We start from the raw sequence: 18,186 nt of genomic DNA, 5'->3' as shown, positions 1-18,186 counted from the left end.
TTTATAAATGGTGGTATGGTTTGGGTTAGTAGTGTGACTTTCTCTTCACTGTGTTTGATCAGGGGCATGACACTCGGCCTCATCCAAGGATTCCAACGGTACCTCATTTATGAAAATCGGGCACACGGATCAAAAGTTATCTGCATTAACGCAACATCCAATAAGCTAAAACGCATAAATATCGTGGTTGCTAGGGCAATCATGCTGGTTGCTATGGTGGTCACTAGGTTAGAAGGCCAGCGCCTCCTGAGAGGCCTGAAGGGTCAGTTCTGAGGTTGTTGGCTGCTAGAACCGAAAAATGGACTGCATTTTCTTAAAAGACAATGTGACTGAATGTGAGTGAAGTGCGGGCAAAGTTTGCACAGAAATGTACGATTTTTCCCACCCTCATCGACCTCATCATAAAACTTGTTTAAATGATCACACGACGCCTCCTTGCTGCTTTGTCGTCTACATCAGCCTTTCTCAAACTTCTTTGACCTGAGGCCCAGTCAAGGCATACTTTGGGGTCATAGGGCCCACCTACATGAACCCACCCCCCTCCTCCCACCCCCAATCAAATTGTAATGATATCACAATTATTATTATTTTTATACTATATTGCTATACATGCACTTCAAAACAGTCAATATTTAAATTGTTCACAAAAGTTTGTGAAAGCATGCACATCAGAGTACTGCTTTACTAATGTAAAATATAATTAGGCCTACAATAGTTTCATTGTTTTTGCATTGTTGCATGATGCTTGCATGAGAAATACTTCTCAAAACAACAGCAATTATATGGGTGCCGTTGTTTTGGGATGTTTCCCTCATGCAAGCATCATACACTGATAGAGTATATATATGCTATTTAATTACATTTCATTTGAATGCCTGAGTGTAAGAATTCAGAAAACACAATACCAGCTTTTAATATTTCTGTTGTTTACTATTATGTAAATCACATAACACATGAACTGTTTACATACTATTGATAGCCCATTACTGTACACAATAATACTGTGCCCATTCATTAACATATTGGGGCAGCCGTGGCCCACTGGTTAGCACTCTGGACTTGTAACCGGAGGGTTGCCGGTTCGAGCCCCGACCAGTGGGTCCTGGCTGAAGTGCCCTTGAGCAAGGCACCTAACAGCTCACTGCGCCGGGATTAGTGTGTGCTTCACTTCACTGTGTGCTGTTTGTGTTTCACTAATTCACCGATTGGGTTAAAATGCAGAGACCAAATTTCCCTCACGGGATCAAAAAAGTATATACTATACTATCTTAAACATCAGGCGTCTTGTTTACACATTTAAACCATATTTGCACTTCGAATTTCGACTCCAAATTGCCTATGAAGTCTAAGGAAGATAACCAGGTAGTCTTTTCAAAGATTACGTCGATTTTATGAGAACGCTAGCCCTCAGAAAAGCAGTAACTATTCATTCATTCACTTCCTTTTTTCTAGCTCGCAAAATCGCAGTTGTTCTGTTTACACATTAAAACCATATTTACACTTCGAATTTCGCCTCCAAATTGTAGTAACTACATCTACGAAGTCTAAGGAAGATAACCATGTAGTCTGTTCAAAGATAAGATACATTTTGACAGAACTACAGACCTCGTGAAAGTAGTACCTAAAATGACTCCATTCACTTTATTGCAAAATCGTGGTTGGTCTGTTTACACATTAAAACCATGCTTAGCATGTTAGCTAACATTAATAGGTTTGTATATGTGCTAACGCTTACTTGAACGTTCCCTATTGTGGCTTGTGGGGTAGAATCTAACTTGTTGACACGTTTAACATTACTGTTGTTTACTACTTTATGGAAATCACATGACTATAATAAACTGTAACTTACTGAGAGCTAAGGTAATTCTGATTCAGACTGCCAAGTAAGTAACATCCAAACAGTGTGATGAATGGCCATCACGTAAAGCATATGACAACAGCAAATAGCTAACGTTAGCTACGTTAACGTTTACGTTAGCCTAACTTACTTATCTTGACGTTGACCCGACACGTTCATAAGTTAGACCATAGACTGATAAGGACGTCCATCAAACTAAAAGGGTTCATTCTTCGATGTCTTCAAATTCGTTCGAATTCCATGTGTATCCTGTGTATCTTTCGTGTGTACCCTGTTGCCTCTTCCCTGCTGTTCCGGCAACAAGGTTTCACGCGAGATTTACGCCACATCCCAGAGAGTTCTGTTTTCCCAAGATGGCGCCCGTCTGTATATGTGAACGAAACGTGAACGGTACTGTTTTTCTTTTTAATAAACCGCCTGTAGACTTTCACAGTTCTCAATGCTTCGGTTTACATGTAGATACCCTCATTATGCTACAGTGTGCGCAGAGCCCGTCTACGGAGAGCCTTGCCACTCCGTATTAAGTCCCATTGTACTGAATTTTGGATGCAGTTCCACCAGAGTTCCACTGGGGGCGATCGGGAGTCAATGGAGCTAGACGGCTAAATTTGACTCTTTCACCTGATTGTCGTTGACAAATCTCAGATTTGATTGTAGTTTGTATAACTTCAACGTGGGTTATAGGTCAAAAGTTGAATGAACAAGTACTTATGTCCTTTTGATTTCTTACAGGTTGGGTCGTTGTTGCACATAACACGCTAGCATTGTGCTAATGAATGATGTCATTGACACATTTGAAAGGCTTTTTAGAACAATTAAGTGACTTTAAAAAATATAATACTCAACCAAGTGTATTTTCTTTGCCTCCACTTTCGAATACAATACTCAAATTACTTGAAAAAAAATTATATCCCGAGAAAAGTGGACGAGCGCCCTCATGTGGAACTGGACGAACTGGATGCCAGAAGTTGTACAGGGAATGTAGTTTGTTATGCTTTACGGAGACGTGGCTAACAAGCCATATCCCCACTTCTAACGTTGAGCTGCCTGGCTTCAGTGTAGCTCGTTTGGACAGAGACTGTAAACTTTCTGGCAAAAAGAAGGGAGGCGGACTGGTGCTGTACATTAACAATAGATGGTGCAATCCCGGACATGTTACAGTGAAGGAGACTGTATGCTGTAAGGATGTGGAGTTATTAGCGGTTAGTCTCCGTCCGTACTACATGCCGAGGGAGTTCTCGCACGCAATTGCTGTCTGTGTTTACGTTCCACCTCGAGCTCTTCCGGATACAGCGTGTGACGTCATCCACTCCACAATCGCAAGGCTTCAAACCCAACACACTGACGCCTTTTTTGTGATCTCTGGCGACTTCAATCACATAACACTGGATTCCACACTCACAAATTTTTACCAGTATGTTGTCTGCCCTACAAGGAAAAACAGGACAATAGACCTCATGTATGCAAACGTGAGGGATGCATACAGTGCAAACCCCCTCCCCCCACTGGGAAAGTCAGACCACAACCTCATTCATCTCCAGCCAATGTACAAGCCCAAAGTACAGAGGCTACCAGTTCCCACACGCACCTTCAGGAAGTGGACACCCGAAGTGGATGAGGCTCTGAGAGACTGCTTCGAGTGTACTGACTGGAGTGTGTTACAGAATGGAGAGGACTTGGAGGAGGTCACACAGTGCACAACTGACTACCTGAACTTCTGCATGGACATTGTTGTTCCCACCAGAACTGTACACTGCTTTCCCAACAACAAGCCTTGGATAACCAGCAATGTCAAGACCCTTCTCAACAGGAAAAAGATGGCGTTCAGAGAGGGGGACATGGCAGAGCTGAGGCGCGTGCAAGGGGAACTCAAATTCAAGCTGAAGGAAGCTAAGGAGGATTACAGAAAGAAGGTGGAACAGAAGCTGCAGGAAAACAACTTGAAGGAGACATGGGACTGCATGAAGGTTATCACTGGCCTGAAGAAGAACAGCAGCTCTGTGGAGGGGGACCTGGACAGGGCGAACCAGTTGAACCACTTCTACAACAGGTTTGACTGCCCTGCTCCAGCTCCAATGGCGGTGGTCTGTCCACCATCCCCAGCCCCCACCCCACACCCCCTCAATACCAGCAACACTCACCTCCATCATCACAGGCTATCGTACCCCCCCCACCATCACTGGATTTTGCACCCCTCCCCCCACATGGCGATCACGAACAATGAGGTGACAACGACCTCAGTCAACAGCCATCAGACACACAGATCCCAGATGCACCCCTCCCCCCCCCCTTACACCCCCTCACCATTACAAAAGATCAAGTGACAGTCCAACTTAAGAAATTGCGTAGCAATAAAGCAGCTGTGCCTGACAGACTGTGCCCAAGGCTACTCAAGGCCTGTGCTGCTGAACTGGGGGAGCCACTGAAGCACATCTTCAATTTGAGCCTACGCCTTGGACAAGTTCCAACACTGTGGAAGACATCATGTCTCACCCCTGTCCCTAAGAAGCCACACCCTGGTGAGCTTAATGACTACAGACCTGTCGCTCTTACATCACATGTGATGAAGACAATGGAGCGATTGGTCTTCTGCTCAGACCCCAGGTACGCCGTGCACTAGACCCGTTACAGTTTGCTTACCAGGAGAAAGTGGGCGTGGACGATGCCATCACTTATCTTCTACACAGGACACATTCTCACCTGGACAAGGGGAAAAGTGCTGTGAGAATCATGTTCTTTGATATCTCAAGTGCTTTTAACACCATCCAGCCCCTCAGATTGGGAAACAAGCTCTTGCAGATGGGTGTGGACGCTCACCTGGTAACCTGGATTACAGATTACCTGACCGAGCGACCACAGTTCGTCAGACTGAAGAACTGTCTCTCTGACACTGTGATCTGCAGCACCGGAGCGCCACAGGGAACTGTGCTCTCTCCAGTCCTGTTCACTCTGTACACATCTGACTTCTGCTACAACACCGAGTCATGCCACATGCAGAAGTTTTCTGATGATACTGCAATTGTGGGGTGTATCAGGTACGGGCAGGAGGAGGAGTACAGGAGCCTGGTGGAGGACTTTGTGCAATGGTGCAAACTCAATCATCTTCAACTTAACACTTCAAAGACCAAGGAGATGGTGGTGGATTTCCGCAGGTCTAAGCCCACTCTGCTACCAGTCCACATTGATGGGGTCAATGTGGAGGTGGTTAGCACCTACAAGTATCTGGGTCTCCCTGGACAACAAACTGGACTGGTCAGCCAACACTGATGCACTCTACAAGAAAGGGCAGAGCAGGCTGTACTTCCTGAGGAGGCTGCGGTCCTTCAATGTGTGCAGTAAGCTCCTCAGGATGTTCTACCAGTCTGTTGTTGCCAGCGTCCTCTTCTATGCAGTAGTATGCTGGGGAGGAAGCACAAGGAAGAAGGATGTGGGGCGAATTGACAGGCTGGTAAGGAAAGCTGGCTCTTTGGTGGGAGCTGAACTGGAGTGCATCACTTCACTATCTGACAAAAGGACCCTGAACAAACTGATCAACATCTTGGACAATGAGTGTCACCCACTCCACAGCACTATTGTTCAGCAGAAGAGCCTGATCAGCTGGAGACTTCGCTCACTGCCTTGCACAACTGACAGACTGAGAAAGTCATTTGTCCCCAGGGCCATTGAACTGTTCAATGCCTCACTTAAGGGAAGAGGAGAGATAGACTTCTCTGCATAGTCTGTCTGCCTCTTCACCCCATCCATGTTTGGTACTGTCTGTCCATTAGCCACTTGTACCACTGTCTTTATACCTCACTGTTTGCGTGCTATATTAGCACATTAGCACATATGCATAACCCCCCCCCCTCCATGCCACAGCCGAACTGTGGCCACACTTATACATTTTCTTAAATAGTTAAATATATAGATATATAGACTTTCCTTTACTTTATTTCTGCATTGTTGCACTGTTGACTTACTCATTTGCACTATCACCATGACCACTATCACCATTGCACTACCACCATGACACTCATTCACACAGAGCACGACAGAGCACCTTAGGACACCTTACCATACCTTACTATGCACAGAGAATCACAGGCTCAGTCCCTGCCTCAGTCATTGCAAGCGCCTCTGATTTATTAATCACCACTATGTGGATACTGTTATTAGAATTGATTTAGATTAAGTGTTAGTTAGTATAATTTGTATTTTTGTAATTTGTATTTTAGTATATTTTTATATATTGTATGAAGTGTTAGTATAATTTGTATTTTAGTATATTTAGCATATTCTTTATCTTCTACTGTCCTTACTGCTTAGTTGTGTTTTTATATTATATACTTTAATTACTCTTTCTGCTGTTAAAGAATGTGTTTGTGTTGTATGTATGCTGCTGAGACCTTGAATTTCCCCTGGGGATCAATAAAGTATCCATCTATCTATCTATCTAACCACAGAAGGAACTGCAACCAGTTCAGAAACCGGAAGTTTTCTGAGAGTGGCAGTTCTCCCCTTATTAGACATTCTCTGGTGTAAGTGTGTTGCTATTTGGAGCCTTGGTAGCGATTTATTTTTACTCTACGTTTAGTTCAAGTATCGTTGTTTGGTGGGTCAGGTGACGAGCCGTCAAATCACAGCACAGCACCCAGAATGCATTGCAACACACAGTCATGAAGGGACTCATCGTTAGGTCGGCTTTAAATAGCATACAGAACCTGTAGTAATTTAACGATGTCTGTAAGCTCCACAGATCGTGGCAAGACAATTGAATTAATTGCGGACTTCTTGCCGAGCAATGATGAGTAACTAAACTTGAACTGTGGTGTGGATGTGTATAATATCTAAATGAATGTGTGTTTCTCAATGTTATAATCTATACAACTGTATATATGACTAAGTTTGAATGGAGCTAGCTGGGCATTGAACTGGGCTGAATGGACTGGGAAAAAATATATTTATTTTTTAAATGACCTGAATGAACATGGATTCACTTTAAAAAATGATTTGGTGCTGGCAAGGCATTGGACTGGGCTGAATGGATTTGGATATATATATATATATATATATATATATATATATATATATATATATATATATATATATATATATATATATATATATATATATATATATATTTTTTTTTTTTTTTTAATGACCTGTATGAACATAGATTGGCTTCAAGAAAAGATGGCAGAGCGGTTCGGGCCTGAATTTTTGGAGTTTGAACCGCGTCGATAGCTCAAACGGTCTAGGAGCAGTAGTTAGTACAAAAAGTAGGTGAAAAGGAATAATAAATAAACTTAAGAAGAACATGCTGTGGCCATGCTGTGGTCTTGCTGGATCAAACCCACTAATAATAAGAAAACTTAAGTAAAAATAAGAAAACTTAAGAAGAACAATAGTGGGCTTGCTTCGCCATTCTGTGGTCTTGCTGGATCAAACCCACTAAAAATAATAATAAGAAGAAGAAAACTTAAAAAGAACAATAGTGGGCTTGCTCCGCAAGCCTGGATCAAACCCACTAATAAGAAAACTTAAGAAGAACAATAGTGGGCTTGCTCCACAAGCCTGGATCAAACCCACTAATAAGAAAACTTAAGAAGAACAATAGTGGGCTTGCTCCGCAAGCCATACTGTGGTCTTGCTGGATCAAACCCACTAATAAAGTAAACTTAAGAACAATAGTGGGCCCACAGCATGGCTTGCTGGATCAAACCCACTAATTAGAACCCATTAATTAGAATAGAAGATTCACCAACAAAATACAAAAAGCTATAGTTGTGTGCCCTGGTTGCATTTACTGTATGAATGTATAATAGAATTGACGGTGATTGTGTCATAGCAATGGTTTGTTACATTGGGACAGCTACACAGCTGCACAGACAATTTTACATGAATGAACACTGTTCCCAATATATTACCATAGTCTATCGCCCCGAGAAAACTATCAAGCAGTTGAAAAACACAATTTTGAAGAATGTGTTATGTCTTAAACATTAGCTGACATCCATGTCAATGTTGGATTGCACATGTGTCATGTTGTTGGACTGGATGGCCTATTATGACAAAACAAATCACACTTTTGCATCCATATTACTTACATATTTTAACAAACATTTTTAAATGACAAAATGGAAAACATGACTTTATCGCTTACTTACTGTAATGGTGACAACTTCCTCTTTTGAAAAAACTGCACAATGTACAATTTGAGCGCACTAGAACCATACATTAGAGGGTCAAATAGTGGTTGCAAGATTATGAAATACAGAGACAGAAATACTGCTACACCAAATGGTGTCTGGTTCCCGCTTATGCGAGCTTGGATAAATTCAAAACAAGCACCAAAAAAAATAGTTTATAACTGTCAACAAATGTGGTATACATGTTTGAAGGGCTTTCTTTCGACACTCCTTGGATGCATGTATGCAAATTTTTAGTATTTGAGCATATGAAAACAAAATGACAAGGAGTTGAGGGAACATATACACACCCATTGTAAGAAGCCCAACAATGTTATTTACAAACGTGCTAGTGCAGGAAAGCTTAACTAGATCATAATTTGAACAGTGGGTTTTATAAATTATATTACTGCAAAAAGACAGCCGGATAGTCAGTACTAAATAAAGTGGAAAAGTACACAAAGGAAAGATCCAACTGAATGCAATGAGAATTTTGACCTTCCTTGGAGACATTTTGTCATGATAGTGTAATGGGGTGCATATGGCAATGTACCGGTCATATCCCATTATAGCCAGCGTTGTCAGTTCAACAATACCCCATGTGTGTAAACAAAATATCTGAATAAAACAGTTGACCAAAGTGATTGTATATGACTTTGTAGCAAGCTTAGTCATTATATGTGGCAATAAAGATGTGCTTCCGTATATTCCATTACATGATAAATTGCAAATGAAAATGTACATAGGTTCATGTAGGGCTCGTTCTTTGTAAATAACAAAGATTACAAGTGTATTCATAGCAATGGTTAAAATGTATGGTAGAAGAAAAACAGTTAAGTATAAATTATTCTGATGTTCCATTTTTTCAAATGTCTTGAGTATGAAAGTTGTTGCTGAAGATATGTTGTCCATGGTACTCTGCAAAATTGCAGTTTGACAGAAATGTGAGAACTTTGATGCACTCAGCAAAATAGTTTGTCAAATTCTACAACAACCCTGTCCCTCTTCTCAAATAGTAATATCAGTCAATACAAACTTTAAAGCCTTTGAGTTCTAGAAAATTAAAATATAGAAAATACACTTCAAATAACAGTAAATATAATACTTACCTAACCTGATGTATGTATGTTTAGTGTACCTCACTAAACAGAAGACAACACTCTTTGGGTGAAGTAGAAACAGAGCTCTTATATATGTTCAAAACTGGGAGGAAACTCTTCAGTCTGTGGGGGAGAATCAATCACAACTAACCCATAACTGAAATGTATTGAAAGTAATCCTTAGGCAAGACACTATGGTAAAAAGGATAAAACTTTAAAAAAATAAATAAATAACTAGCAGATATCACTATGAAGCTTCCCCAGTTGATTACTTACATTAATATGAGAAAAACATTTATTACATGTTTTCTGCAATTTAATGTTTACAATGTAATATTATATACAAATTAGGCATTATCTAATTAAATATGCACTAATTTGCATTCATTTAAAACACGAAATCTGAGCATTGGATAAAGCCAGGTCCAAAATTATGTTTTCATTGTGTTTACGTATTAGATAGGGAAACAATACAGAGGGATTTATGGATATCTTTTGTTACCCTGTAAATCAGAATATTCTGTCAATAGCAATAAAAAACAATTTTTACCATGTTTTTAGGCATAACATTTTATATAAATCAGCGTAGGAATAATATATCAACAAACGCCTCTGTAAAAAATCTTTTCACTTCTCAGGGTGGCTGGCAATGGGCATACTGTAGTAGGCTACTCAAACATGTCCTAAAACAACCCTTAACGTTGTGGTTAGTGGTGTTCGTTGATGTTCCAAAACAAGTAGCGTAGCGAAATACAGTTTCTGTCGTGTTTTATTTGGCATTTTGTAAAATCCCATTGATTTCTGTCATTGCACGTTGATATTACTGCGCCACCGTCTATGCTTCAGGTTCAAATATGAATCATACATTGCGCCGATATATTTGCTTTTAATAGTCAACGAACTCCACTAACCACTCGGTGAGTTGCACAGTTTTGAAAACGAACGTTAAGGGTTGTTTTAGGACATGTTTGAGTAGCCTACTACAGTATGCCCATTGCCAGCCACCCTGAGAAGTGAAAAGGCGATTCAAAACGAGTCAGAAAAGTCGAGACAGGACCAATCGTCAAAATGTTGGTGTCCACCACTCTAGTTCATCCAAAACAAACCAGAAAAGGGCCTTAAAGTGCTAAAAACCGGAATTTTCCTTTAATGTTAGCCTACCACTAACGTCATGTAAACCGCACAATAACAATAAGGCCTGTTTCTGATAGGCCTATTTGACAGAGTAAGCATATTAGCAGAGAGGTGTCATTTTAAATTGTATAATTTTCAAAAAAGTATAAAGTTGCACTACTTTTTGTATTGGTTTTATAGGCTACAAGATGTTTGTGAAATTTGCACAGTACAGTTCTGTATTTTGACTGCAATTGTCTTTGCATTCTGATTAGATTCTTCATTAGAATCATGAGTGGCTCTTTGTAAACAGCATCATTTTCTGGGGCCATGCAAAACTGCATTACCACTAGTGTGGAGTTATTCTACATCATGACAGTAAAATAGACCATCCAATAGTCAATGTAGCCTACTGCAGCAATTCCTCTCCCAACCTGTAGGAAATGCTGAACATCTGATTATGCATGGGGGAAAAAATGCCGTCATATACCGTGAAACCGTAAGAATTTAGAAAAATACTGTGATATACATTTTTGGTCATACCACCCAGCACTAGTACCCCGTCTGGTACAAATATCAATGCTATTCGTACCCCGGTGCACACAGCAATGTGTTCTATTAATACCCCGTCTGGTACAAATATCAGTGTATGCTATTTGCACCCCTGTGCATTTATTCTGGCATATTGATCACCCAATGTAATAATACATTTAAAAAAAAAACAAGCAACATGGTTTTTTGTTGTTATGTAACAGGGTGTGAATAGCTCAGCTGTGTAATAGACACTCTGAATAAGGTATGCTGTTTGCATCAATGTACAGTTCGAAGTGGATGGTATTCGTACCCTGGTGTTTATAGTACTGTATGCTATTTACACCCTGGTGCATGAACTAGCTAATTGTTGCAATCAAAACTTCCGTTTGAGAACCGATTTCTTGTTCAAATTGCGCACCTTCTCTCCAGAGACGCTGGTACACATGCACACTCACTCTGCCAAAATGCATCACACAGGAATTGAACACCGGTCTCCCACATGCTAACCCAGGTTTGAGACCACGGCACTATCTTCTTCCACAAGTAATTGGTGTTTGCAGGTAAATTTATAGTTTATAGGCCTGAACGTCATATTCACAAAATTTCTGTTAACTAACAAACTGACGGTTGTATGCATTCACTGAACCAAGATTATGAAAATAAAACACAACTTTTCAATCTAAAACTTATGGAGCCCGGGAGAGCTCACTTTAAGTGATATTTTTTCTGGTCGTGATAATTTGTGAGCACGTTTTCCTTTAATTAAGCCCTCGAATTAATAAAACGTGAGCACGTTTTCCTTTAATTGAGCCCTCGAATTAATACAACGTGACCCCGTTGTAGGCCTAAATTGAGCTCTCGAAATATGTATTTCGTGCTCACATTTAGTAATTCCCGACATTTTCTCACTGCTCGCTGTGCTGTGGTGGCAACTTCATGTTACCTTGACATGGACTAGGCCTACAGCTGTCTGTAACAGTTCATATTGGTAATGTGATGATAACCGTAAGCAGCTAATTAAAGACTTTAGGTGGTCATGTTTTATAGCGGACTTCTACTCTTTGTAGCAGGGGCACTGTGGTGTCAACCGCCAGCTATGGAGACCCATAATGGGGAAATTCTACTACAAAGGCTACTCGCGGGCTCTGTTGTAGCCTAATGACCGGTTTCCACTATCTCCTGGATTGTTGACTTAACTGTGAGGTCTAGAAGTCCGAAGCACATCACAGCGACAAGCTCCCAAACAGTTACAACACGTAGACCTACTGTTGGTACAAATAGGCTACTGCGTATTAGTAGTATCGCCTAATACCCACCCAATACAATAAGGTTCCCTCTAGCGCCCGATGGGCCTCACCATATAACCCACGCCAAGACACCAATGATGCACACAACGAGGTAAGCTTTGATAATGGACTATGAAACGGGAGACATAAACAGTGTCGTTCACGATGCTCAGCTTCTCAGGCTATGTAGCCCAGCTCACACCGTTCGCGATAAACACCACAGCTCTGCATACACTTGGACCTCAACAAACACTCAAAACTTCGCCAAACATTCAGCTGGACGATGTTGGCAAGGGGCCTGTACAAACACACACAATCATCTGCTCTCCCACCTACAGCCTACCTAACGGGCTATAACCAGGTGCACTGCAATCAATGAGATTCCCTCACGTCACTACAAGCGACACACCTCCCGACGTCATTCCGGGATACCCCTTGACACCACACTATGTTTTTGTGCACACAATTGAATTTCTTCGAGCCCACGTTTTAATTATTCGTGGGTGCGTTTTTAGTAGATCGAGATCTCGAATATACTATAACGTGCTCATGTTTACATGTGTCAAGACAATATTGAGTGCACGCTTTACAAATTGTGGCCACGTTTAAGTAGATCGCGGCTCACAATGTTCTATAACCATGTTCACAAATTGTGCTCGCTTTAATAAATCGTGCCCTCGTTTTAAGTCGCGGCGCTGTTTTAGTAAATAGTGCACTTTCGTTTAATAAATTGTGCCCTCGCTTTTTACTATGCTTAAAAAATGAGAGCTCAATTTAGTAAAATGAGCTCACACTATAGTAAAACGAGAGCACAATATAGTAAATTGTGCACACGATTTAGTAAACCGAGCACACAATTTAGTAAAACGAGCGTACGATTTAGTAAAACGAGTGCACAATATAGTTAAACGAGGGCACAATTTAGTTAAACAAGAGCACAATTTAGTAAAACGAGCGCACAATGTAGTAAAACAAGCGCACATTCTCTCAACATGCAAAACATTTTGCGATGACCCCTCTAGGGCTCCGTAAAAACTTAATCTGAACAGATATTAATGCCGAAACCTTTCAGAATTCTTCACTTTCTTCTTGAATTTCACCTTGGGGATCAATAAAGTATCTATCTATCTATCTATCTATCTATCTATCTACCTTTCTGCTGACGAAAAAACAAATGTCCGCCATGTTTTTGTTCACGTGAGCAACGTCTTTTTGTTGTTATGTCACAGGGTGTGAATAGCTCAGCTGTGTGGCCAAGGCTATTCGTACCAGGGGTGTAAATAGACACTCCGATATTTATGCCACTCGCTCACTGTCTATGTCATTCATGGTTACCCTGCACACTCATCTCTCCCATGCTGATTTTTGTGTAGGCTAGCCTTCATTTTTTTTATCTTAATTCATTTTTGTCTTATGCAGGCGTTACAGAACTTTCATGGTCACCAGTGTTGGGCAAGTTACTGAAAATTAGTAATTAGTTACAGTTACTTCTTTCAAAAGTAATTGAATTACCTTACCAATTACTGTATATAAAAAGTAATTAGTTACTAGAGAAATTAACTTTTGAGTTACTTTTAAGTCTGCTTTTAAAATGTCAATATGAACAGTACTGAAGTCACACACACAATAAACCTAATTTTTAGACCTATTTATTGTAGTTTCAAGGGGCCTTCAAATCAATAGTCTTGTGCATGAGTTCTCAAGGCCTCCCTGACCTTGTTTTGCGCCACCCTCACCATCTAGGTGGTTTCATAGATACAGTATGTACACTGCCTACTGCTGGCCTTCTACTACTTACTATGCATGGTGGTGCACTGACACTGAATTCTGCAATATAGTAAGTTATTATTATCATTATTATGACCGCCGCGCAGCGAAGCGGCGGTCATATAGGTTTAGTCAGATTTTTTTTTTTTTTTTTTTTTTTTTTTTTTTTTTTTTTTTTTCTTTTTCGCATGTCCAAATTTCCGTCAATGATTCCCGGGACACTGAAAGACCGGGGTAGACAAAACTTGGTGGGCATGTAACCCCATATGGATAGCATGGAACCATCGTTTTTCGTTTTGATCTGTAGCCCCCACGCTGGACTGCACCCCCCGAAAGGAGGGTAGGGCAGACACAGTTTTCTGTGAATATCTCGAGAACCGTAAGGTTTAGGAGGACCACCTTTTTTTTGTATGTTGATCTCAAGGGGCCATGTCAACCCATTCCATAACCACTAATTTCATGTATAGCGCCACCTAGTTAAACACAAAAAAGTAAAAATGAGGTGTTGTAATTGTAGGTATCTGTGACCTAACATAGTCAAAACTGCACGAAATTGGAAGTGTAGGATCATTTTGACACCTTCTGAATGCACGCCAAGTTTCGTGGAATTTTGTTCATGGGGGGCCACACAATAAATTAATTTATATTACTATACACCAACTGGCCTGTAGGTGGCCGGAGACAGTTTTCTGTGAATATCTCGAGAACCGTAGGGCCTAGGGGGTCCACCTTTTTTTTGTATGTTGGTCTTAAGGGGGCATGTCAACCCATCCCATTACCACTTATTTCATGTATAGCGCCACCTAGTTAAAAATTAAAAAGCAAAAATTAAGTGTTTTCATCTCAATATCTCTGGCTGACAAGGTCAAAACTGCACGAAATTAAAAGTGTAGGATCATTATGACACCCTCTGAATACATGCCAAGTTTTGTGTACTTTCGTTCATGGGGGGCCTTACAATAAAATAATTTATGTGTACATTTAGTGGCGATACACCAACAAGGATTCCCGGGACACTGAAAGACCGGGGTACACAAAACTTGGTGGGCATGTACCCCCACATGGATAGCATGGAACCGTCATTTTTTCGTTTTCATCTGCAGCCCCCCCGCTGGACTGGACCCCCCGAAAGGAGGGTAGGGCAGAAACAGTTCTCTGTGAATCTTTTATGGTATGTTGGTCTCAAGGGCCCACATCAACCTGGCTCATAATCACTCATTTGTGATTTGCCCCCCCCCGGTAAAAAATGAAAATCAGTAGGATTAAAAGAAAGCCAAAATAAATATTCATCATCATCATCATGGCTGCATTTTCAGTATTGGTCGTTTATCGCTTGTCCACTAGATGGCGATCGTTGCAGTGAGGCGTAATTTTGTTGGAAGTTAAAAGTGGGTTGGAAAAAAACAATGGGACGCTTCATACAAGGACTGTAATTTACATGGCGAACATCTAATAAGGATAGGACGATGTTCACATGAAGTGTAATTCCCATTTCTTCTTGAAGCCGAAATAAATCTGAGGATGTTTATCGGACATGCTTGGTTTTACTGCAGGAATGCGTTAATCTTGTAATATCAATAAGGACCTAGGTAATGTTACCGTTAGCGTTGGTTGAGTGATGGAGGCATTTGATTTATTGCATTTGTAGAAAACTATAAATGCGGTTATACCAAGCAAATGTATAGCAGCACTGTTTGTATCTTTCGACTGTCATTTATTGCACGTGCTACAAAATCATTCTGTGCAATGGAAGATTTACCAACGTTACACGGTCTGATACAGTTTTGCCTATACATGTGTGAGACTGAGACGCCTGTTTATTTTGTTTTAAGTGCGTGCAGGGTGTGAGAGGGGAATCGATGTGCTTTGATTACAGCTTGGTAGTTGTAGTCTGTGAAATTAAAAAAAGCACGTGTGTGTGAAGTATCCAAACAATGACACCTTCATTTCATTATGGCTGCTTTAGCAAAACACCTTAAGCTACTGTGTAGTGGGTCCCATTTAGAAGTGGCTACTTCATTGGCGCTTTCCTTGACTCATGGAGCTGCGTGAATGTTATTACAACTTTTCGCCCGCGATATGACAGTTTAAGTCCGCTTGATACTGTAAGGCGTAAGCCATTGGTTTCAAAGGAGATTTTATTTGTGTCGCCAGCATAGCCTATTGACAATTTATGTTGTTATTAGGCCTACCTTATAATCCTACCTGTAGCTTAGGGAAGCTAACAACTTTCTATTAGGATCTAGTTTGTTAGTTACCGTTTTGTCATAACTCCCTGATGCATTTTGCATTTAGAATAGCCAGAGCGTGAAGGCTATATCTCAATCGGAAAATTAAACAATATCGGGTGCCTATGGACTAGGCTGGGTGAACCCAGCCTGATCTGCTCCCGCTATTTATTTTTGATTTCTTAAAAGATTGAGCTTGGTCTGATGAAAGCCAGACTAGCCATGGACCTCAGTTAAACAATGCAAGGGAACATGAATCAGCCTATTTTGCACTAACAATAACGGACAAAAGCTCTTCAACTTTGGCCCGTTAAAATGTGTATGAACAGTCTAGCGACGCATTTCATCAAGGCCCATTTGGACATGTCAGTTATTTGCACCACTGGTTAGATGTAAAACAGCATTTCATTTCAGACTAGGCTACTGTTACTTAATTTGTGCATTAACAATAACGTTTCAGACTACTGTTACTTAATTTGTGCATTGACAATAAAGTATTACATGAACTAAAGATGACTAAAATCTTATGTAGAAGAAGAAACATTCACAAAAATCCATCCATCCAAAAATGACCTTTGTTTTGATAGCTGTTGAAAACGGCATGGAACTGACAGAGATGTTTTTTGTTTATAAATACATAAAAAAATAAATAAATAAATAACATTATGCTGATACCTTTTGCTTTTCCCAAATACAATGTAGCCTACAGGTGTAAGTGACCTTTCATCAATCCAGTTGCAATGGATGAACTGTGATGAACTGCCCTACTTGTGATTGTTTAGAGATTTTAAAGGTTTTATAACAATTCTACATCTTCTTTGGCTATTCTACAATCTATTCACCTTTTCAGCACCAGTAGGGTACTTTCTGTGCAGCCGCACACACACACTCAGGCATGCCAAATAAGCATACACAAAAGTTTCAAGAGTGGGGGATGGAGTAAAATATGGAGACAAATTGAAGTGTGATTTATTTTCGCGGAACGGATGTACAGGACTGAGCGGCGGTCATATTTTGTACCGCTATGCGGTACATCTAGTTATTGCAATCCTTCTGTAGGCTACATGGAATGAGTTCAATGGGATGTAATGTGAAACAATGTTAAATGGCCTATTTTCAAAGCAGTTATTGTCTGCTCACACACACAAACAACCTTAGGTTATCCTCATCCTGCTTTGAACACAGTTGTAGGCCTATCATATGGCATTTTAAGCACCACCAGTTTGGGAAAAGTATACAGTATAGTATAAGTATATACTCTTTTGATCCCGTGAGGTAAATTTGGTCTCTGCATTTATCCCAATCCGTGAATTAGTGAAACACAGCACACCGGCGCAGTGAGCTGCCTGCAACAGCGGCGCTCGGGGAGCAGTGAGGGGTTCGGTGCCTTGCTCAATGGCACTTCAGCCGTGCCTACTGGTCGGCGTTCGAACCGGCAACCCTCCGGTTACAAGTCCGAAGCGCTAACCAGTAGGCCACGGCTGACCTGCGCTGCAGAAGCGCTGACCTACCAAAATAAGTTCTAATGCGCATCCGAGGCTTTGGGGTTGTCGCGCACTATGTAGAAGGTTACTCTTCAGGTGATAAGGTGTTCCAGAGAGAAGTTGTATGTTCTGTCGCAGACAAATGAATCCATAACACCATGGACGTCAATTCCGATGTAAACATACTGTGCAAATAAGTCGCTAGTATGTACGGTAGGCTATTTGGAGGCTATAGATAGGCTACTGTAGGCTTTGGAGGCTATAGATAGGCTACTGTATGTAGACCTGTTGGTGTTGTGGCGTGGCTACTGTATGTTGTAAGAATGAGAAATTGATATAACGAGGCTTTTGCGCAATAGGCGAAAAAGAGCAGAGATAAACAACAATGCGCTTTTACTGTAGTGGAGCTTACGAGATGGAAACGAAAGGGAAAAGGCTTTTAAGATCCCCATTTAAATTGTAGCCTAATGCACTCTTGTGTGTTTTAGCATACATCCGAAATAAGGAGAAATGTGAGGAGGCTCCTATTAACTGTAAAGAATGCATCTGCAATCTAAACATGAAACACGATCGCTAGAAACACAGCTAAGGTCGGGAGACGTTAGATCAGAAGCAGCAAATGTGCATCTGTCATCTTGTCTGCAGTCGT

At 40.8% G+C, this 18,186-nt stretch overlaps 1 protein-coding gene across 1 annotated transcript; it reads right to left on the bottom strand.

Annotated features, from left to right (window-relative positions):
* Positions 1-8,175: 8,175 nt before the first annotated feature.
* On the bottom strand, positions 8,176-8,886 carry LOC125309815 (olfactory receptor 6B1-like). The gene is made up of 2 exons (XM_048266940.1): positions 8,742-8,886; positions 8,176-8,393 (listed from the first exon to the last, which is right to left on the bottom strand). The coding sequence occupies exons 1-2, from the start codon at positions 8,884-8,886 to the stop codon at positions 8,176-8,178; spliced, it is 363 nt and encodes a 120-aa protein (XP_048122897.1).
* Positions 8,887-18,186: the final 9,300 nt, after the last annotated feature.

The sequence above is a fragment of the Alosa alosa genome, chromosome 16, assembly GCF_017589495.1.
Source record: "Alosa alosa isolate M-15738 ecotype Scorff River chromosome 16, AALO_Geno_1.1, whole genome shotgun sequence".
NCBI classification, from domain to species: Eukaryota; Metazoa; Chordata; class Actinopteri; order Clupeiformes; family Clupeidae; genus Alosa; species Alosa alosa.
Note: the sequence above shows the minus strand (reverse complement) of the source record. Positions and strands in the feature narration are given on the sequence as shown.